Source organism: Hemitrygon akajei, chromosome 31 (genome assembly GCF_048418815.1).
Source record: "Hemitrygon akajei chromosome 31, sHemAka1.3, whole genome shotgun sequence".
NCBI lineage: Eukaryota > Metazoa > Chordata > Chondrichthyes > Myliobatiformes > Dasyatidae > Hemitrygon > Hemitrygon akajei.
In genome coordinates, this window is record NC_133154.1 from 16,428,720 (window position 1) to 16,451,822 (window position 23,103).

The 23,103-nt window shown below is 42.5% G+C and overlaps 1 protein-coding gene across 2 annotated transcripts in view; it reads right to left on the bottom strand.

Moving 5' to 3' along the window:
• The window catches only part of LOC140719486 (guanylyl cyclase C-like), a 77,380-nt gene that overhangs the window by 5,774 nt on the left and 48,503 nt on the right, over positions 1–23,103 (bottom strand). For both annotated transcript variants that reach the window (XM_073034196.1, XM_073034195.1), the window contains 14 exons: positions 21,334–21,396; positions 19,568–19,639; positions 17,503–17,607; positions 16,839–16,925; positions 14,470–14,602; positions 13,810–13,947; positions 12,113–12,201; positions 11,764–11,855; positions 9,255–9,413; positions 6,015–6,207; positions 5,171–5,345; positions 2,842–2,940; positions 1,810–1,904; positions 162–238 (listed from right to left, as the gene is read on the bottom strand). In XM_073034196.1, the coding sequence (XP_072890297.1) occupies positions 162–238; positions 1,810–1,904; positions 2,842–2,940; positions 5,171–5,345; positions 6,015–6,207; positions 9,255–9,413; positions 11,764–11,855; positions 12,113–12,201; positions 13,810–13,947; positions 14,470–14,602; positions 16,839–16,925; positions 17,503–17,607; positions 19,568–19,639; positions 21,334–21,396 (1,577 nt within the window). The remainder of the gene's footprint in view (positions 1–161; positions 239–1,809; positions 1,905–2,841; positions 2,941–5,170; positions 5,346–6,014; positions 6,208–9,254; positions 9,414–11,763; positions 11,856–12,112; positions 12,202–13,809; positions 13,948–14,469; positions 14,603–16,838; positions 16,926–17,502; positions 17,608–19,567; positions 19,640–21,333; positions 21,397–23,103) is intronic.

Below are 23,103 nucleotides of genomic sequence, written 5' to 3' on the forward strand. Positions count from 1 at the left end.
ATTGGATTGCTTTGTTTTGTGGCTGCCTGCAAGGAGACAAATCTCAAGGTTGCATACTTTGATAATAATTCCACTTTGAACTTTGAGGAGCCATTGTTGGCCGTTAGACCACTACAAACCAATGCTGTCGGCATTACTGTCCATGCAGCCTAAATACTTACGCTGAAGGGGGTGCTGGCAGCTTCAGATTGCGGTCTGTTTCTCCCATGAGCCAATAGGTAACCTCAGTTCCCCGTCCCTGAAAGAGACAAAAGGTCGATTATTCCATTTGTAGGCTACACGGTGTAGAAGTCTACCTTGCTCTGGAGGAGAATCCCCAGCCCTTTTGATCAATATTCCCAATCAACACCACTTTCATCCAGCCTTCCCAGTTTCCCATTTGTCTCTGATTCAGCAGGCCGAGGCTTCGAGTCTCACACGAGGGACTTGAGCAACTAACTGAAGCGGGCTGAGTTGCTGACTCCGAGAGGGCATTTTAAGTGTCTGGGAAAGTGATATGCAGGGGTCCATTGTGATAATCTGAAAGAGAGGAGACCTCCATCTGTGGCAACAACAAAGGCCTTGTGGTGATAGGCCTCCAGCCTATCCAAGGGAAAGACACCTCAAGGGCCCTCCACAGCCAACCTTTCCCAGTGATAGAAGACTTGCCCCTGGAACCACAATGGGGATCTAGCAATGGGTATGATCTTATTCATTTGTTGAGTGAGATACAGTGCAGAATAGGCCCTTCTGGCCCTCCCAGTTACGCCACCTAGCAACCCTCCCAATTTAATCCTAATTGTCACAGGACAATTACAATCACCAGTTAACCTACCAACCGGTACATCTTTAGACTCTGGGAGGAAACCAGAGGAAACCCACGCAGTCACGGGGAGAACGTACAAACTCCTTATAGACAGTGGCAGAAATTGAACCTGGCCACTGGTACTGTAAAGCATTGTGCTAACCACTACACTACCGTGCCACCCCATTCATCACAGGACTCCAAGAAAAATGCAGGAAGCAGCACCAACCACTCTTACTGGCCTTTTTTCACCCTTAACCTCAATCTCAACCTCAACTTCAGCCTTTGGCTCAACTATTTGAGAGGAGCTAAGAGCATTACCATCATTATGTGCCGTGTCATACTATGTGGACAATCGTGGTCTATGATTATGATTGTGCTTGGAAATTTTTCTACATAAGTGGCTTGCCATTGCCACCTTCTGGGCAGTGTCTTCACAAGATGGGTGACCCCAACCATTATCAATACCCTCCAGAGATTGTCTGCCTGGTGTCAGTGGTTGCATAACCAGGACTTGTGATATGCACCAGCTGCTCATACGACCATTCACCACCTGCTCCCATGGCTTCACATAACCCTAATCGGGGGGCTAAGCAGGTGCTACACCTTACCCAAGGGTGACCTGCAAGCTAGCGAAGGGAAGGAGCACCTTACATCTCCTTTGGTAGAGACATATCTCCGCCCGGCCACCCATAATTAAGAGCACTCCCCTCAAATTCAAATACACACAGAAATTCACCCCCATCAATGACAAAAGACAGATCATTTGTAAGCCATATTCCGAAGCAATGTGTCTGCAGCAGATCCACTCTCAATTAAGTCTGATGTCAAACATGGCTGTGGCATTGTACCAACACTTTTAAGCTTTCTTACTGCAATGCTGAGTCTCACCGCCAACAAATCTCACAGGAATACAGATAATTTTTAGAACCAATAGGAAACCATTCAACCAACTGCAACGTTGCTCCAGAATCACGTTCACTCAAACCTCAGTACTTGAGTTACAGCACATACTAAATGATTACCTTCAGATACGTCTCTCCTCGCATCTCATATTCAAATTTACAAGATGTCCTCTTCAGTATATTGATTGTTGACTGGTTAACATGAATTCTCAACGCTGCAAAGAGAATACTTGTTTCTTAATATCATTCAACACAGGGTTTATTTTTAAAAATACAACTAGGAAGGAATTTTTCCAGATTAGTTATCACAGTGTCCTTAAAAAGGATCTCGGTCCAAACATCAACTGTTTATTCATTTCCATAGTTGCTTCCTAACCTGCTGAGTTCCTCCAGAATGTTGTGTGTGTTGCTAAGGAAGTTGGATGATAGATACTGTCCCAATGGAAATAAATTCAGACTAAGGAAAGAATATATCATCTACTGAACCTTTCATATGACAATAATTGATAGCACAGTGCTAAACCAGAGAGAATTTCGTAAAGTTGACTCATGGTAACTCGCTTGGAGAAAAAAAATTAATGTTGTACTACTTTGAAATTATTTGATGGAACAATGTAGTAGGAGTTCTACTCTGCATCAGGCTAGATTGTGTCTGTCCTTGGAGAGTTCAATGGGCCAGTGTACAGGGTACTTCCCCTGGAAGCACAAGGTACTGTGTACCTCATCTCCACAATAATCACTCTGGAAACATTTGATGAAATGACTTTTAGCAAGCATTACTCTGTATGGAACTCTAGATGAATGTTAAAACATATAGAGGGTCAGACAGACATATCAGGCAGACAAAACTGAGGCATGGATATGGAGAAGATAAAGAGAAACAGGGACAAACAGACAGAGTCATAAAGAGAGAGATCAAAAGAAACAGAGAGACATCCGAAGAAGATAGTTGCAGCAAGACAGAGACAGAGAGGCAGGAGAGACAGATGCAATCAAAGAAATGAAACAGCACAGAGACAGGCAGAGGAAGAAACTGGAGATATAGACAGATACAGAGAGACAGGAAGGTATCAAGAGGGAAACTGGCAGTGTGCAGACAAGTTGAGAGAGGTTTTGGGCTAGAGAAAGGAGGATTTAAAATATATATCTTACGTAATCCTGTGGACTCCATACGCGAGGCTGTGTTGACTACATCCCCAAATAGGCAGTAACGGGGCATCTTGGTCCCTACCACGCCCGCAGCACATGGACCTGCATCAGTGGGAGAAATGGCAACAATACCACAGTCTGAGCCCATTCAGTTTGCACCAGTTATTTGGAAGAGCTATTCGATAAATCCCACAATTTCACTCTTTCCTCAGTGCCTTGTAAAATGTTTCAAGGGTTTATCCTTTAGGAAATCATGTCTAAGTCTGTTTCTGCCAATCTTCCAGTCCGTTTATTCTGGGTAAAAACAGGGGATCAAAAATAGGCAATAGAACTCCCCAAGCTCAATCACTATAACATCTTAGCTGATCCAATTTCAGGTCTCAATTCCCTGAATCCCTAATAGTTAAAGTTTTACTTTAGATGTAGATGTACTTAAGAACTAGCTATACTTTCCCCTTCACTACACAAGATCATTTGTCAATTATATTAAATCTGAGTCCTCCACAGCTGATTGCCCTGTCAGTGCAAATAATCATAAAACTTTTCATAATTTTAAATCCCTCTATACAGATGACCCCTATGTTGTGGCAGGATGGGGGGGGGGGGGTGTCGTTCCTAGAAAACAATCCATACAATAATTTCCCGTAATGTGAAACTGCATTATCCACACATGCATCCTGAAATGTGAACTGAATAAATACATTTTGTGTTTATTTACAATGGATTCCGGTTCATTGAGACACATCGGGGGCTAGTAAATCTTGGCCCAATTAAGTGGCTGTCCCAATTAGCCAACATTTCATGGAAATAGTTAAAAGGGTATAAAAAAGACAAACTGAGTAACAAAGAATTAAAAGAAGTGCATAACAAATTAGAACACCACCAATAGTACTACAGTACTATTCAATACTATATACTATACAGTACTATAAAACTGTGTATGAGTTCCTAATAGAGGAATTCATCCAGAATACGCAATGAACAAAATCTGTACAGACACCGAGTACAGATAATGAACTGCCTTCATGGAATGCTATTGACGACTCTATTCTCCAACTCTTCATTTTCATTGTTACATTCAAGGTGATTGTTGATACCCTGAAATTTTTCATAGTTCCTAACTTGGTGAAGCAGTGAAATTGTTTCTTTCTCACTTCCAGCCATTTCTGAAACCTCCAAGCTGGAATGCTTGAAACCAGAGTGAGCAAAACAGTTCTGAATTGTCTTTCTGCTTAACTCTCACCAACTATCAGTGACAAAAATCACTACTTTTCAAACATAAACAGGTGCAACTGGCGCTATTTATAAACTATTTGCTCTAAGCTTGGTGTAGTGTCTAATATTCACTCAGCAACAGTCTCCTGTCCCAATTAAGCAATGTACTGTCCAAAATAAACAGAAAGTTCTGGCAAATTTCTTGATTTTTTTTTAATGCTTTAAGAGTTGTCTCAAATAAGCAGCTGCCCCAATTTACCAATAGCCTAATTAGCCAGGATCCACTGTATTACCTCTTTTTTCCCCACACACATTCCATGAGTGAGAATTTTACTCTGTTTCTGAATGAAAGGGTTACCATACGAGGAACGTTTGATGGCTCTGGGTCTGTACTCACTGGAATTCAGAAGGATGAGGAAGGGTCTCATTGAAACCTTCCGAATGTTGAAAAGCCCAGACAGAGTAGATGTGGAAAGGATGTTTCGTATGCTGGGAGAATCTAGGACAAGAGGGCACAGCCTCGGGCTAGGGGGTGTCCATTCAAAACAGTGATGCGGAAAAGTTTATTTAGCCAGAGGGTAGTGAATTTGTGAAACTTGTTGCCATGTGCAGCTGTGGAGGCCAAGTCGTTGGGTGTATTTAAGGCAGAGATTGATAGGTTCTTGATTGAACATGGCATCAAAGGCTGGGAAATGCGGTTGAGGAGGAGAGTAAAAAGGATCAGCCGTAATTGAATGGTGGAGCAGACTCAAAGGGTCAAATGGCCTAATTCTGCTCCTGCATCTTATGGTCTTATCTTAATTTTTTGGGTAAAGATTTGTGAATTCTGTAGAGGTGCATTTTCATAACCCAAGTGGCTGTAACACAGGGATGGCCAATATATTCTTGTGTTAACCCTCTCTGCTCCCACTATATCACTGAATTTCTGCACTTGTAGTATCATTCTTGTATTTCCTGTCTGCATCCCTTCAAAACCATGATTTCTTTCGTGTTCAAATGTAAATATCCAGGGGTGAATGGTATACATCTCACCGCATTGAATCCCAAGATTTTTAACCACGCCATAGGAACTCCTTTTTTTTTTGGAAACTTTGAGGGTTCACTCATTCCTAGTTACCTGAGTGGATGCCAATCCGAATCCATATAGGCAGGCTCGGAAGGTGGGCTAGCTCAAATGACCCCATGAAGTTCAAAATGTCCAGTGCCATGCGAGTGATGTCGACCGCGTGCCTATTTCCATTCCGCTCTGGTAAGCCTGATGCCACCATGTAGGCGTCTCCAATGGTCTCCACCTAAGGCAAGTGTAAAAACTGATAAGTGAAGAAACTCTGGCATTCCCAAAGTGCCTTGCAGCACCTCAAGAACTTTGAAGTGATCAATGAGCGAGTAGATATTTCATTGCACAATTTGGTAATATGGACTAAGATTTTGCACAGTCTAAGGGTAAAATGGAGATGAGAACAGTGTTCAATGTTCCAGGCACCACCTAGGGGCCAGTAGTGTAGTGGTTAGCACAACACTTTACAGTACCAGCGACCCAGGTTCAATCTCCGCCACTGCCTGTAAGGAGTTTGTACGTTATCCCCATGACTGCATGGGTTTCCTCCAGGTGCTCCAGTTTCCTCCCACAGTACAAACACCTACCGATTGGTAGGTTAATTGGTCATTGTAAATTGTCCTGTGATTAGGCCAGGGTTAAATAGGGGGATTGCTGGGTGTCACGGCTCGAAGGGCAGGAAGGGCCTATTCTGTGCTGTATCTCAATAGATAAATAAAATATTGCATAGCTATCTCTTACAAGCTCTTTTCAGAGTTGTTCACAGGGGATTGTCCAGGTGTGAAATAGCGCCCTTGAGTAGTGCATTATCTGGTGTGACCACAGTGACGATCACTCAGTGACAACAACTCACCTCCACTAGAGGCAGAACTTTCCGAGTCTGACCACAGTTAACTCGTCTCACCTTATAAACGTCGTGATTGTCAAGGATTTGGTCAAAATTCTTGTACATATCATTTAACATGTCGACCACTTCCATGGGAGTGCTGAATTTACAGATGGTGGTGAACCCCACAATGTCACTGAAGTAGATGGTCACTTCTTCAAAAAGCTCAGGCTCCACCCGGCCAGTCGTCTTTAGTTGTATCACGACAGGCCTGGAATAGAAAGAAAAAGAGGAATGACCTCTCCTTTGGGTTTAAAAAAGTATAATTAAGATACCAACTTGCACCATTAACGTAGCAGAACAAACCCTGGCTTTTCGTGGGATCGTTTTTTTTCTGGTTTAAGACAGTGCTGGTGAAGCACAGTGACAACTTGCTTTTTTTCGCTGATACGATCACTGCAAACAATAGCCTGTAACTTCAAATTTAGAATTGAGCTTTTAAACCGCCTGTGCGACGTGGCATTTTTACTATATGAACTGAAGTCTCGAAGGTGCAATTCAGTTGTTGCGGGGGGGTGGTAGTATGAGCCAAGTTGAGGCAGAGGGGCCTTAGTCCGAGAAAGGAGAAGGTAGGCTTTTGCTTGGAGCAGACTTGGAGGCAATTTGACGTGGCGGAACTGAGGCGAAGTGCGTCAGAGTCAAGGCCTGAGAGCCAGAAGCGATCTGAGGTTGGACCGATTTAAGCGCCAAGCGAGATTGAAAAGGTCGGGGTGTCGGGGCGGAGGTGAGGAACAGGCCAATGTTCGGCTCGCTGTTTCGCAAGGTTTACTCGTCTCTGCACTGGACTGAGGGTGTGGCCTGCAACTAAGGGGCTCCTGGATTGGCCACGGTGATGACTGGCTTTGTGGCTGTGGACTCACTTTTGTGAACTTCGGTTCTGAATGCCCTTTGCTTACTTTTATTGTTTACACAGTTCGGGGTTTTTTCTGCACATCGGATGTTTGTTGGTCTAATTTTTTAGTCGGTTCTATTGGGTTTCTTTGTTTTGTAAGGAGACGAACCTCAAGGTTGTATATAGTATATATACTTAGATCATAAATGTACTTTGAACACCGTGAGGAATCAATGCACTTTTTAACAGTGTTACTGAATCTGAAGATAGGGATCCTCACATCGTGACGGAAGTTGCTGCAGTCCCTGGACCACGACCATTTTGGGTTTCATGGGGAATTGGGATTGCTATATTCCTGATTCACAGAAGGGCTGGGGCTACATCGGCTAGCCTCAAGAATATTGCTCTTCAAGCGCTACCTTTCAATATCCCACAACTGGTGCATCGTGACATTCTACCTTGCTGAAAATGCAGAACCTTTGGAAATTAGGTAGGAATATTTTCAGAGAGACATCATGGTAACAGGTCCTTCTGCCCTAACGAGTCCACGCCACTCATGTGGCCAATTAACCTACTAACCCATATATCTTTGGACTGTGGGAGGAAACTGGAGCACCTGGAGGAAACCCACATGGACATGGGGAGAGCGTACAAACTCCCTACAGATAGCAGCAGAACAGAACGTGGATCACTGGCATCACTGGTATTGTTATGCTAACCATTATGCCACTGTGCTACCATTACTTGATCAAACCAAGTTCGATCCCCACTTACACTCTAACCAGCATCCTGCATCAACCAAACTATCAAAACCCCTTGCTCAGGCCAAACAGGAATCAACTGAGTCCAATTCACTTCCCAGTTGTCAGCGTGAGTCTACAAGGACAAGGTTTCCAGTAACTGGCTGCCAAATCGGAAAAGATTTGTGTCCCACAAGGGAAGTTTAAGATCTTGACGTGAGTGTAACTAATCTGGAAAAAAAAGCAGGTAAAAGTGAACACCATATAATTGAATTGTTATTGAGATCCCATTGATTCAATAGGGCTCCTGAAAAGAGATAAACTGTTGACTTTACCTGGTCTGCCCGTCTCACATTATATAGTACACACTATCCTGATGAAAAGTTGTCAAACTTCACACAGAGTGGTGAATCTGTGGAATTCTCTGCCACAGGAAACAGTTGAGGCCGGTTCATTGGCTATATTTAAGAGGAAGTTAGATCTGGCCCTTGTGGCTAAAGGGATCAGAGGGTATGGAGAGAAAGCAGGTACAGGGTTCTGAGTTGGATGATCAGCCATGATCATACTGAATGGCGGTGCAGGCTTGAAGGGCCAAATGGCCTACTCCTGCACCTATTTTCTATGTTTCTAAACTGAAAAAATGAACTGCTGACCTACGCTGGCCTCAACTCCTCTACACCACTTCTAAACAATCCTTAATTCCTTAGTACTTTAAATCTTTATCTTTCTGCACCTTAAATAATACTTGAGAGATTTCCTGGAAATTTGAGAAGTTTCCACGCACCTCAGCAATAAATGACCAGTCCCTTATTCCACCAATGGAAATATCTGAACATTCACCCTGTCAAATACCCTCAAGATCTTAAACTGATTTCCAGAGCCACATGGACTGACAATTGAACCGATGGCTAACTTCACTAGGTTTACTGCAGCAAGTTGTAGAAATATGGAAAACACTGCCTGAAATATTCGATAATAATTCTCAAAAGAAAAAAGATGGCATTAGTATGGAGAATCACATTGTGTGCACAGTGCTGGAAAGGATCACAAGGCCCAGCCAGTTTATACTACATAAGGGCAGCACAGTAGCATAGGAAGGTCGGGTGGCAAGGGCAGCATAACCTTTTACAGGTTCAATTCCTGCCACTGCCTGTAAGGAGTTTGTGCGTTGTCCCTGTGGCCGGGTAGGTTTCCTCCAGGTGTCCGGGTTCAGTCCCAAGATGTATCAGTTGGTTGGATAATTGGCTGTGGTAAATTGTCTCATGATTAGGCTAGGGTTAAATCGGGGGTTGCTCAACGGGACGGCTCAAAGGGCTGGAAAGGCCTATTCCGCGCTGTATCTCAATAATTAAATACCAATTTATGTTTGGTTTGAGATGAGATTCTTCCTCATCTAACCCCACCATTATGTTCCTTCTCCCTCACATGCTTACTTAATTTCCCCCTTAAATTCATCATTACTATTTGCACCAGCAACTCCAAATTTCCACTATTCGGGTAAGCAACTGGCACAGCGAGAACGAGGATTTTCCCACCTCCAGTGAAACAATTAATCATAAACGAGATGCAGTCACTGAAACCTGTCCACAGAATGGCCGACTACCCACTGGAAGGGCAGGCAACCATCCAGAGAAATGGAATCAGAAACAAAAGGACATAGATAAATCTGGCTGAAACCCTGCTCACTTGGGTAGCAGCATGTAGTTCAGTTGATCTGCCCTGTCGCGTTCGGCTTTGTAGAGGGCTGTTCTCTCTTCCACCAGGTGCTCCAGGTTCTTCGAGTACATCTGCAGCCGGCGGATCAGCGTGTCCATGTAGCTCTTGTTGCTCTCACTATGGAACGTGCTGCAAAAGAGTCAACAGGAACCTAACTACAGCTTCCTTTACTATACAGTTTCCGTGTCACGCTGTGCACCATGTCTTTCTAGCTAATTCTCCGTGCAAATTGTCAACAAGCTTTTTTTCACACGCCAGGTCTTATAAGGCATGGAATAGGTTAAGGTTTCCTTTGGTTCATGTGCAGGATCAGGATAGATCTTAAGGCAGATCTGTGCAGGGCATGGGGAAAATGAATGCCAAATAAGGGGTTGGGACTCAACTTGCCACTGTGTGATACTGGCTTTTTGATAGAAGAAGTCAGCTTCAGTACAACTCTTTACCAAAGCATTGTTTAAACATTTGGTGAAGGTTAGAGGTGGTCTATTTTATATGGAAATGTAGAATGCCATATTAGCAACCCAAGAGCTGCCTTGTGAAAGTCATCCTGTTGAAGGTATGTAGATGCTGAGAGGACATTTCAGCTCATTGGCGAGTCTAGCATCTGGAGCTCTGTTTCAGAAAGAGGCCTCATCCTTATGAGATAGAGAGGAGAAATAATTTCTTCTCTGGGAGGATCCTATGCAATTCTGTACCCTGGAGACCCAAGAGGGTGAAGTCAATATATCTACTTAAGGATGAAGTCAATGGATTTTTGGTTTGGGGATGGTTAAAGGTGATGGGATTGGGCAGGAAAATGGGACTGAGACCACCAAGATGTTATTGAATGGTGGAGCAAGGGGTTTATGGCCAACCTCTGCTTCTACTTATCGCGTTCTTGAGTTCTGTGGATGACCAACGAGGAGGCACTGGGAGTCTATGGGCAGCATTCTCACCTCTGAGCCAGGAAGTTACATCTTTCAAATCAGTCTCCAGAAACTTCCGCATTATCCGGGCTGGTACACCTAGTGTAGTGCAGGAAATTGACTGGTTCTAGCTGGATTTGGTTAATCATGTATGAGATGTCGAACTGAGAAACTGCCTTCGCTCTCAAGGGGCAAAGTAGAACAGTAGCTAGGTCAGGAATGGATTTCCAGAGCTCATAACCAAGACTGTTGAAGAGACAACTGCCAAAGTTGGAGCAAATGCAATTGGTTTTCACAGGAAGAGCTCAGAGATCTCAGGGCAGCAGACCCGGGGTAGATAACCAAAACAAAGGAGCAAAAACACAGAGCAATATTAGAAATCCAGTAAGGGTTGGTTCAGTACTGAGGCAGGGAAAGAATATGCAAACGTGAAGCTGTGAGGAAAATAAGCAAGGATTTGATTATGCCTACACGCTCAAGGGCTTAAGATGGAAAATGCAGTTGTAGGTATGCCAATACTGCCCATGAATGGTGTAGTTCTCAATTTGGTTTTGGCAAGAGGAGTTTGGAAAGGGCCTGAGAAAAGATGGTAGATAGAGACTAGAGAAAGATGAAACTTCAGGACTTGCATTGAAAGAATCCTCAGGGTATTAGCTTCAGAATCTGAATCAGGTTTATTATCACCAGCATGTGTCGTGAAATTTGTTAACTTAACAGCAGCAGTCTAATGTAATACATAATCTAGAAAAAATACAAATAATAAAAGATAAATAAGTAAATCTATTTACAGTATACATATATTGAATAGATTAAAATCGTACAAAAAACCAAAATAATGTATATTTAAAAAGTGAGGTCGTGTTCATGGGTTCAATGTCCATTTAGGAAATGGATGGCAGAGGGGAAGAAGCTGTTCCTGAATCACTGAGTGTGTGCCTTCAGGCTTCTGTACCTCCTATCTGATGATAACAGTGAGAAAAGGGCATGCCCTGGGTGCTGGGGGTCCTTAATAGTGGATGCTTAATGGGCTAGTGAAAGAGAGGGAAACAGCAGAGACTGCTGGATAGACTGTATCACTCTAAATAAATCTTTGAGTTCCTTCCACATTATTGGGATGAAGCAAGATAGAGTTAGAGGAGAGATTTTTTTTTGGCAGAGAAGATCAGGGATCACCTTCTAATCCCGGTGGATTTCGTGAACAATTTGGCAGAGAAAAGAACCCCTTGACAGGTCAAACTGAACCTGATAGTAAACTACTGTAAGGTTAAGACCCCCAGCTTTTCTTAAAAGAACAAAGTGTCAGAGCAATCTAGCACAGCAGTCACTGACATGGAAGATGTAAGGGAGGCACTTAAACAGTTTGGCACCTAAAGAAACACTGAGAGAATGCACACCAAAAGCTAGTCAATTGGAAACCCTGAAGCACCATTGTTAGTGAGATGGAGGAGACTTTGGGACTTTCGTTCCAGGAATAGTTGAGGTGTGAGTTTGTGTGTGACTCTGAGATATATTGTCTTTTCCTAGGTGCAGATACTGTATGTTCATTTACAAACTTTACCCCTGCTTCCACTCACCTGAATATCTTGGCAAGTGTGGCCTCAATTTTCTTGAAGTCTGGTCTTTTTTCTGGATCCTCCTCCCAGCAGTTCCTGATCAGCCCATAGACCTAGAACACGAAAAGTCATGAAATATGAGATCTGGACTCATCAGGACCTGGGGTTGATACAATCAGGGACTGGGGTATGTGGAGTTAATCAGACTTGACCACAGAGGGACGCTGGATTAATTAAGTCCAAACCAACAGGTCAAATTCCAACTGCATTAAGATGTAGGAAAGATCCCACCTGAACTCCGAGAGAGAGAAGGTTAATCCAATTTGGGCAGCTGAACCCACTGGGACCTAAGCTTTATCAAACCTTTTACCTCGGGTTCCCTGTCTGTGGCGGTCTCCAAAGGAAGACTGGGTCGAAGTGGTGTAGGTTCATTTGCCATCATCACCCTCTTCAATTTCTCTGGACAAACAGTGAAAATAAACAAACCATTAGGAATATTGGGAAGACTCATATTCTTTTCCCAAAGGTTTTGTGATTCTCGTTTTTGAGGAATGAGAAGGGATTCGATTTCACGGATTCTCTTTTATTAACTAATTTAGCACCAACAGTGAGAGTATAAATAAATACGAGGGTTTGCCAGCGATAACTACCAAATTCATGATAGAAACTTAAATCTATCCCCCTTTTAGAAGTATGTGGCAAACAGACTCATAGAAACCTAAGTGCACACTGCTGCCCTGATTAGATACAGGAGTTTATGCAGATCCTAAAACTTTCTCACTTGGAAATTGATCTTTAGCCAGCAGCCTGTTGCACCTTACTCTGAAATATACTCCATCAAAGCTAATGAAAATTTAGTACTAAGTTTGCATTTCTCTCTTCCTCGCCCTGTTAGCCCTGCCTCTCTCCTTCCTTCTCTTCCCTTAATCCTCTCAGATTCTGCCCCTTGCTATCTTTCCAAATCCTTCTCTATCTTGCCCTTGCCATCTCACTTTGTCTAATCCTTCCCTTTCCACTTTACTCTGTCTCTCCTTTTTAATACAATCTCTTTCTCCAATGTCTCCCCCATCCCCTGCCCTACCAACAAAGAACACAGGAACAATTTAACTTCTTGCACATGGATATACTGTGACCAAACTCCACGCCCTCTACGTGCATAGTGTTAATAAAATTTGTCAACCTCAGATTTTAAATCAACAATTTACCTAGTGACTTAAAGCATCGGTCTAGTGATCTGAAGGTCACTGGTTCGAGCCTCAGCTGAGGTAGCGTGTTGTGTCCTTGAGCAAGGCACTTAACAACACATTGCTCTGTGACGACACCGGTGTCAAGCTGTATGGGTCCTAATGCCCTTCCCTTGGACAACATCGGTGGCGTGGAGAGGGGAAGGCTTGCAGCTTGGGTAACTGCTGGTCTCCCATACAACCCTGCCCAGGCCTGCGTCCTGGAAACCTTCCAAGGCGCAAACCCATGGTCTCACGAGACTAACGGATGCCAATAAAACCTAGTGACTTACCTAGCATCAGTTGCTGTTTTTGACCCCCTCCCCTTTTCAATTCCTCTGAATATTCTCATAAAATCACTCCTCAACATAAAAATCCCAGGGAATATTATGCCACTGAGTGGTTAAGCCTGAACTATCAATCCAGAGATACAAGTTCAAGCCCCACTGCACCAGCTTTGGAATTTAAATTCAGTTAATAATGTTAACATCCTTCCTCATCACCTTTTACACTAGTTTTACATTCAGTCCTGATGGACAGTCCCAACCAGACGCATCAGCTGAGCCCTTTCATCCACAGACGCTGATCGACTGGCTGAGTTCCTCCTGCATCTTTTATTGAGCTGCAGATTACCGCGTCTGCAGTCTCTTCTTGTAGAACGACTGCCATTAAAAATCCATTTGGTTCAGCCATGCCTTTCAGGGAAGAAGATCTCTCCTAGCAACGGGCTGATAAGTGACAAGCAACAGAGAGTTGCCGTCAAAGAGAATTTATTCACCATCACTGCTTGACCAGTCTTTAAAAGCGCGGCCTTATACTTATTTACATTTATGACATCAATTACCTGCAGGATTGCTACATGCCTCAGTATAGAAGGTATCCTTTCGGTAGATGATCTCCTGACCTATGATTCCGTAACTGTACACGTCACCTTTCTGAGATATTCCCTCCCTCCGCAAGTGCTCTGGAGCTGTCCACAGACCTAGCATCGGAGATTTGAGGGAAGAAAAGGACATTGATGAGCAAATTTTTCATCTTGCACAAACAAGTGAAAGTTTCTGAAGGAAAGTATTTGCACTTCTACAAACACTCTCACAAGCTCAGGATATCATAAAATACTTCACGGCCAGTAAGGTACTCTTGCTATTACTCAAACAGAAAGCACAGTAGTAAATAAGGTTTTAAAAGTAGCAATGATATACTGACAAACATTTTTTTGTGATGATGTTTGAAGAGTAAACACTGGCCAGAGTACTGGAGAGGATTCCCTTGCTCTTCTACAAAGTGCCACCAATGGATCTTTTATGTTCACAGGATGTACCAGGCTTTTCATGCAATGTGTTACCTATCATATTCCCCAGTTTTAGAAACTACTTCGGCCACAGGTTATCATTCATTACTCTCCGTTACTCTGCTCCCTGCCACCTCTCCTCTGCCTGCCAAAATCCCAATCACAAATAGGAAAGACCCCATAATTTCAATTCTTAAAACTTTCAAAGCCCACCTTTCTGTGGCATTACAATGGTGTTAAACCCAAAGTCGGTAATTTTCACCACCATCCGACTGTCCACCACACAATTTGTGGATTTCAAATTCCCATGCACTTCTACATGGCTGGAATGTAGATATGACATACCCTGAAAAATAAAAATCTAATATATTAATTACTAATTAAATAATAAACCTAACATGAAACATCCATATAAACAAGAAGCAATACAGTGTAGACTTTTGTTGCAGAACCAGAAGATTGTATGTAATTTGGTAGAGGATACATGATATTGTATCATGCATATTAGTTCTATCAGTCAACTAGTTTTACATTTCATTCTTTTTTGATCAGCTGGGTGATGGGGTGGAGATATTTTTCTACCCAAGAAGGTGTAAGGCACTCCTTCATTTCATTAGCCTGCAGGTCACCCTTGGATTAGGTATAGCACCTGCCTACGCCCCCGTTCGGGGTCACTTTAAGTCATGGGGGCAGGTGGTGAATAGTCGTAAGAACAGCTGTCATACGAGCAAGTCACAAGTCCTGGTTATGTGACCACTGATGCCAGGCAGACAGTCTCTGAAGAGTATTGATAATGGCTGGGGTCACCTGTCTTGTAAAGACACTGCCCAGAAGAAGACAAAGGCAAACCACTTCCGTAGAAAAATTTGCCAAGAACAATCATGGAAAGACCATGATAGCACACGACATATGACACGGCACATAATGTTTGTCTCATAATGTCTGGGTGGCAGCTCTGGGGGTGTTTGGAGGGATAACAAGGAGGAGACTTTACTCTATATCTAATGTATGTCAAACCGACCTTGGGAAATTTTCATGGGGAATTGTTAGGGAACTTTAATCTATTTTGTCTAGCTGTACTGAACCTGCTCTTGGAATAGTTAATAGGACACACCAGCATCACCTCACTGCAACGGCACAACACGGAAGGCAGCAGTCTACTGGTTATAAGCCTGTGCTCGATTGGCGTAGAGCAAGGCACCAGGGGTTGCTGTCAATGGAGGGAGAGACCATCGCTTGCCCGCCTCAAGCTGGGCAGACCCCAGCCCATTAGGTGCTGTCCCGCCACAGTCCGCCCACTCCACTGGGTGCGTGGGGCTTAGGGATACAAGTAGCCTGAACTGCCCGCTGTAAACGCTGCATCAGGCACAACAAGAAGATTCGCCTTCAAGTGGAGTCACTGCAGCCGAGACTGTCACTCCCGTGTGGGCCTCTACAGCCACAACAGACACTGCTCTACCAACACAGACTGAAGCAAGACTTTCCAGGTGCAGATCCATTGTCTCGCCAGACTAAGGGATGCCATCATCAGTGAGACCTATATTCCATATCTAATCTATGCTGCCATTCCATGGAATCTGTCATAAGATGATGCAGAGAAAGTTTTACTCTGGATCCACTCTTGCTCTGGTAGTATTTGATGTTGACACTAGGTGACCAAAATGGTAGTTATATCCAGTTCATGGTTATAATACGTATTACCCCAATGAGCTAAAATTAACATTTCAGGCATTTTGTGCAAGTCTAGAAACCTGGAGCTCCAACCACTCATTGATACAGTTGCTGCACCAGCTGACCTTTCATTTCCTAATAAAAGTTATTTCCTTGATTTTTAAAAAAAATGGAATCTGCTATGAATACTGAGTCACACCAAGGCAAGGTGTGGGCTTTGTGTACTTTTAACACGGGGAGAATAAAACCACAATTAGTTTATTCACCGCGTGCGCGCACACACACACGCAAGCACCCTGCACTCACACACACACACTCACACTCACACAAGCACCCTGCACTCACACACACACACACAAGCACCCTGCACTCACACACACACACACACACACGCACACACACACACACACACACACACACACACACACACGCACACACGCACACACACACACACACTCACACACACGCAAGCAAGTGTATGCAGACAGTGAGCAGGAGGAAAAAGGTTGGCTGATTCTTGTCTGCAATTACACATTTCAGAATCAGAATCGGGTTTAATATCACCGGCATATGTCGTGAAATTTGTTATTTTTGCTGCAGCAGTGCAATGAAACACATGATAACAGAGAAAAAACTATGAATTACACAGCTTAATAGTTAAATTAAATAAGTAGTGCAAAAAAAGTATGAGGTGGTGTTCATGGGTTCAATGTCCACTCAGAAAATGGCTGGCAGAGGGGAAGAAGCTGTTCCTGAATCATTGAACTATTTAACAGCAGAAATATTTTAACTACAAATTGCATCTAATCAAGCTGATGCTGCTGCTTTTGCTGTAAATGCTTGAGATGGTTAATCAATTTTCAATTTTGTACTGAGTTAGCAGCTTTTCATATTGAAGCAGTTGCGCTGACCTTTGCAACGTCGTACATGACTGAGACCTTGAACTCCAAGTCCATAAAAGTGCCATCGGGATATGATATTGTATCGTTCAAAACATCCTGATAGAGACAACAGAGAGAATCAAAGCTGCACAGTCAACAGAGGCTAATAACCATTGTGGAGGCCAGGCCACGTTCTTCATTTGTTCAATATCAAACTTTGAGATTGTGCAACGGGTTGAAATTGTTCAAAAGAACACAGAGAGTCTGATGTTGAAATCAGCCTCAGCATACCCAGTCAACTGAAGCTTTCATTCTAGCCTGAAATTAATCATTTTTAAAAATATTAACAGACAATCTTAACTGTCTTGATTTTATCTATTTATTCTCCCCTCCCCCTCCCCCCCTCCCCTTTGCCCTTTTTTTAAATGATCACCAGAATCCACAATGTTCTGGAGATGAACACATCTACACCAGGAGCTACTTAATGCTACACACAAAGTATATTGCAAGAAAATAGAACTGTTCATCTCCTGCACAATGTGCAGTGGCATATAATCACCCCAACTAACTCAAATTTCAATCAAGGAAGGAATCTGGTTAGTTCCTTCTGAGCTCCTGGATATCTGACATTACAATTCACTTAGCTCCAACTACATGCTGTTCAAAAGCTGAAGGAAAATGTGAGCTGACTTACCCTCAATGACCCTCGCTCGCAATACTCGATCACCTTGAATATCTCCATGTCAATCTTCACCGTTCCATAAAATTTGGTTAAATTGTAGTAATCAATTTGAAGCAACTGGAACAAGAATTTTCATGGAGGATTTTGGAACAATTTGCTTAGTAAACTTATGGTTAGTGTGAAATAGCACTGAAGAGGTTATTTACATCATTATACTTTTTCAACTATTACTCATTTATTCCTTCTCTAAACTGTTTTTGGTCACAGACCTATTTTTTTTCTTTTTAATACCTAAGACTATAAGGAATGCAGACTCAGTTGACACTTTCAAACACCTGCTCAAAAACTATTTATTTAATCTTACTTCTAACTAACATCATTTTGTCTTTTATTTTTATGTTTGGATTTGATCCAAATGTAAAGCATCCCGAACTACAAACTGTACATCATCTGTATGAAAAGTATCTTTAAATAAGTTATTTTTATTATTATTCAAGAGCTTAGGAAATACTCTTTGTGTCCTGGCTAATATATATTCCTCAAACAACGTCAGAAGAAAAAGTTTTTCTTTCTCATTACTTAGGTTCTTCTTTTGTTAAATCCTACTCTGAACTAATTGGCTGTTATATTTCCTTCATTCTGCTAGACAATATCTAGTAACATGGAGGAAGCGAATTGAAGCAGCGGAGATGTGGTTTTTGAGGAGGTTGCAAAGAATATCATGGACAAAACGAATATCTAACGAGGATGTCATGAATAGAGCAAGCACAAAAAGAGAAATAATGTATGAGATCATGAAAAGGCAATGTAACTTCATTGGACATGTGATTAGGAAAGAGGAGCTAGAATGCACAGTGATTATGGGAAAGATTGAAGGGAAAAAAGCAAGAGGAAGACAAAGACAAATGATGATGGAGACGGCAGCCAGAGACTGGAAATGAATACTAATGAATTGATCCACTTGACCTGAAACAGGAGTGTGTGGGCCATAGTAGTCAAAGCTCAAACTGGGCATGGCACCTGATGATAATGATTCTTCTTGGGCAAAACCTTTGGAATGAGGATGGCAGAATATTTCCTTATAATAGCAATTACAGTGGTAACAGTGGAAAGAGCGAGCAATTTCAAATTCCTGGGGGTCAGTATCTCTGAGGATCTTTCTTGGATTCAGCATTTCAATGCAACTACAAGGAAGGCAAGACAGGCACTATGTGTGTTGCTTGGATTTCCAGCATCTGCATATTTTCTCTCGACTATATTTCATTAAGAGTTTGAGAAGATTTGGTATGTCTCCAAAAAAACACTCGAAAATGTGTCTACAGATGTACTGTGGAGAACATTTTAACTGTTTGGTATGGAGTGGGGTGGGCCGCTGCACAGGATCCTAGTGATCTGAAGAGAGTCATAAACTTAGTCAGCTCCATCATGGAACACAAGCCTCTGTAGTATCCAGGACGCCTTCAAGGAGCAAAGCCTTAAAAAGGCGGTGTCCATAATTAAGAACCCCCATCACCCAGGTCATGTCTTGTTCTCATTGCTACCATCAGGAAGGAAGTACAGGAACCTGAAGGCACACACTCAGTGATTCAGGAACAGCTTCTTCCCCTCTGCCAGCCAATTTCTAAATGGATATTGAACCCATGAACACTACCTCACTACTTTTTTTTAAATGTTCTATTTTTCACTACTTATTTAACTCTCTCTCTATATATATATATATATGTGTGTGTGTGTGTGTGTGTGTGTGTGTGTGTGTGTGTGTGTGTGTGTGTGTGTGTGTGTGTGTGTGTTTGTGTGTGTGTGTGTGTGTGTATATATATATATATATATATATATACACACACACTCTTAATATAGCTCAGTTTTTTCTCTGTTTTTATGTAGTACGAAGTCAACAAATTTTGCAGCATATGCTGGTGATATTAAACCTGATTTTGCTGGGGAATATTTTGCTGTTCCTGAGGCTGTGAAGAGCACTGCACAAATCCAAGTCTTGCTTTATTTTCCCCTTTAGGTTACTTGTTACAAATACCACCCACAGTATTCAGAGACGGTGCTGAGCGTTGACCAGACTTACCTTGTTGAGTTCAATCTTTTGCTTCACTGTGAAGTTGCCATCTTTGTGTTTGAGCTCTTTCAAAATAACTATCTGGATAAGAGGAATAAAGGTCGCAGGTCAGCATAAAGTTCGAGCCTGTGAGTCAGGTTTTATTTGATAGTCACAACCTGGAAGTGGCCAGGTACCTGTTTGTAGCAGCATCTTAATACCTAGGTATTGGGCAGCAGTCAATGATGTTAATCTCATTCATGCTATATGGCTTGCTCTTATTGGCTTGCAGTTATAACAGATTGAATTTACTTACCATCTCTAATGGAATTAAGGCTTTAATTTTTCAATTTCATTGAAAAAAAATCAGTAAAAATATTCCCAAAAGTCATTTTGAGAAAATTGTTTATCCGCCCTTTAAGACCTAGTGCTGACAAAGCTAATTGAACAATATTTCCTCTTTGCCTTCAAAGCTCACATTCTGAATTCTGATGCTGTCATTTGTCCTTGGCTTCAGCTAGTCAGTACCATGATAGTGGTGAAAAATACTGGAAATATAGAAGTGTGTGCAAGAATGGAGCAGGAAACAAAATATGACAAAGTGGAAGTACTTGTGAGGTCTGAGGGATCTTGCTTCAAAGTCAGAGACCCCCAGCAAAAATTGTTTGCAAAGTTCAGCCAAGCAGCCAATGACTTCAGCAAATTTTTATTTACTTATTTATTTATTGAGATACAGTGCGGAATAGGATCTTCTGGTCCTTTGAGCCGAACTGCCCAGCGATCCTCAATTTAACCCAAGGCTAATCACGGGACAATTTACAATGACCGATTAATCTACCCACCGGCATGTCTTTGGACTGTAGGAGGTAACCAGAGCACCCAAAGGAAAATGGCAAAAATGAAGAATGAAAACCAACAAAACATTGTGACACATGCATGATAGGAATTTGTTGGAAAGAAGGGTTAGATTGACCTTAGAGTACATTAAAATGTTGGCACAACAGTGTAGGCCAAAGGGCTAATGTGCTGTAGTGTTCTGCTGATGATGAATTCTATAACCGCTTGAAAAGTAGCAATGTTAAGATCAGCCGTTATCTCACTTCCTAGCAGGGTGGCAGGGATCATGTGTGTGTGCATCCCTCCAAATCAGGGGTTACCAAGCTTTGTTATGTCATGGACCCTTACCATTAACTAAGGGGTCCATGGACCCCAGGTTGGGGACCCCTGCTCTTAATCAAGGGGAAGAGAATTTCAAACCACTGAAAGCTTTACCAGGTAACTTGTCTGATCAATGCACAGACAGCAGCCTGAGTTATTGCTGTTACTTCAGGATGCAAAAAAAATTTGAAAGAAACCAAAGTTGATATATTTTATTGATTGAAGCCTTTTCATAAACAAAGTTGCCAAAAAAATATAGGAACCGAAAGCATGCCCACGATTTAAATCAGATTTTTTTTTAAATGAAGAATTTATGCCCTTAGCACAACAAAATAATCCAATGCATGACACAGGTGTATAATGAAACTTAGGCCATATTGGAAAACTCAAAACTTGGCCAAAAAGCTAGGTTTTCAACAAAGGAGAAGAGAGGTTTAGTCATGGAATTTTACTCATTAAAGCACTGGCAACCACAGAAATTGCTGCCAGCGGTGTAGCTATTAAAAGCTAGATTAGTAACTAAAATGCAGAACTCCTAGAGTTGTGATAAGACAAGAGTATATTACAGATGTAGGGAGGGGTGTAGCCACAGAGGAATTTGAACACAAGACAAGAGTATTAAAACCAAGATTCAATACCTTTTTGTCATATTTTGCTCTCAAGATTGGCACACAGTTATCTTTTCTCTTGTCTTCTTCAATCTAGGAATAAAAGACAAAATAAATTGGAACTGGAATTGGTTGTGTATTGTCACCCAAAATACAATGAAAAGCTTATCTTGTATTCTGTTTATATGGTTCAATTCATTACACAATGATTAAGGTAGAACAAGATAAAATAATAACAATACAGAATAAAGTGTAACAGCTTTGGAGGAAGTGCAGTGCTGGTAAACTTTAAAGTTCAAGATCACAATAAGGTAGATAGGGAGATCAAGAGTCCAACTAATCATACTAGGGAACCTGTTGTGGGAGGAAGGTGCCCTCCATATATCCTTTTTTTGTTAATTACTACAAACAATGGTTCCTAAGGTTGTCACAGCCGGGGTGGGGGGGGGGGGGGGGTGATACTGGGAATAAGCTCCCACTACCTATAAAGTGCCCCAAATGGCGTGCGTCTCAAACAGCCTCTGACGACCAAGTCCAACTCTCCACCTTCAGGTGTGACTTAGCTACTAGGCCCAGTGGAACTGTTTCTATTGAGAAGGGAAGGGTCAAAGGCGGACCACTGGCGCCTCGAAACCAGTTGCTTTGGGCAGGTAGGGCCCACCTGGGAGAAGGAAAACTCTGATTTTAAACCTCCACTGCCTTGCGGCCATACCTACCCCATGGGAAAGGCTTTGGAAGTAAACACCGAGGAAGAAATCTGGAGCCAGGGTCCCTAAGGCAGTTTGATGTTGTTTGCAGCTTCACTCTGACACCCTCTGCGACGACACTTGTGCCAAGCTGTATCGGCGCTTGTCCTTCCCTTGGACGTGGAGGGGGGGAACCCGCTGCATGGGAAACAGCCAGTTCTCCAAATCTTCCCACCCAGGCTTGCACCCTGGAGAGGACACAGTCCACCAGAGGCACAAACCCATGATCCCCTGAGATCGATGGCTGCCTACTACTACAAACAATGTACCATTTAGTGATCAATTCCCCCTGCCAATACAAACAGCTTTTCTCATTGACTTTATAAAACCAGTCATGTGTCATGGAATGGGATGGATGAGGGAACAACAAAGACTATTCTTGGAGTGTTTCACAGATTGGGACACTTAACAAACTTATAACAGTTTTTACAGCATCCAGTGGTTCAGGTAGGTTACTCCTTCACCTCTGAGCCACAGGGCCCACCCAGTAAAGGACCGTGATCACAAACTCCAGGCTGTTAGTTCAATGAGAAGTACTCTTGTAGGGCGTCATGGTAGCATAGTGGTTAGCACAATGCTTTACAGCACCAGTGACCCAGGTTCAATTCCCACTGCTGCCTGTAAGGTGTTTGTACGTTCTTCCTGTGACCGCATGGGTTTCCTCCGGGTACTCCGGTTTCCTCCTACAGTCCAAAGACCTACCGGTAGGTAGATTGTAAATGGTCCTGTAATTAGGCCAGGGTTAAATTGGGGGTTGATGGGTGACATAGCTTGAAGGGCCAGAATGGTCTACCATTCACTGTGTATCAATAAATAGATGGATCAATAAACAAACAAATAAAAAATGGAGATTCTGTTTTTCAAAGGATATATTAACTCAAAGCCATGTTTCTTTTCTCTTCTCTATATCAGAAGACCATAAGATATAGGAACAGAATTAGACCATTCAGCCCATCGATCCTGGGGTGATCCATGATATCAAAGGTCGCATGGCAGGGGAATAGCAGTTGGGACTTCTCTGCTTGGGCTGCAGTTGGCCCATAATTTCATCCAT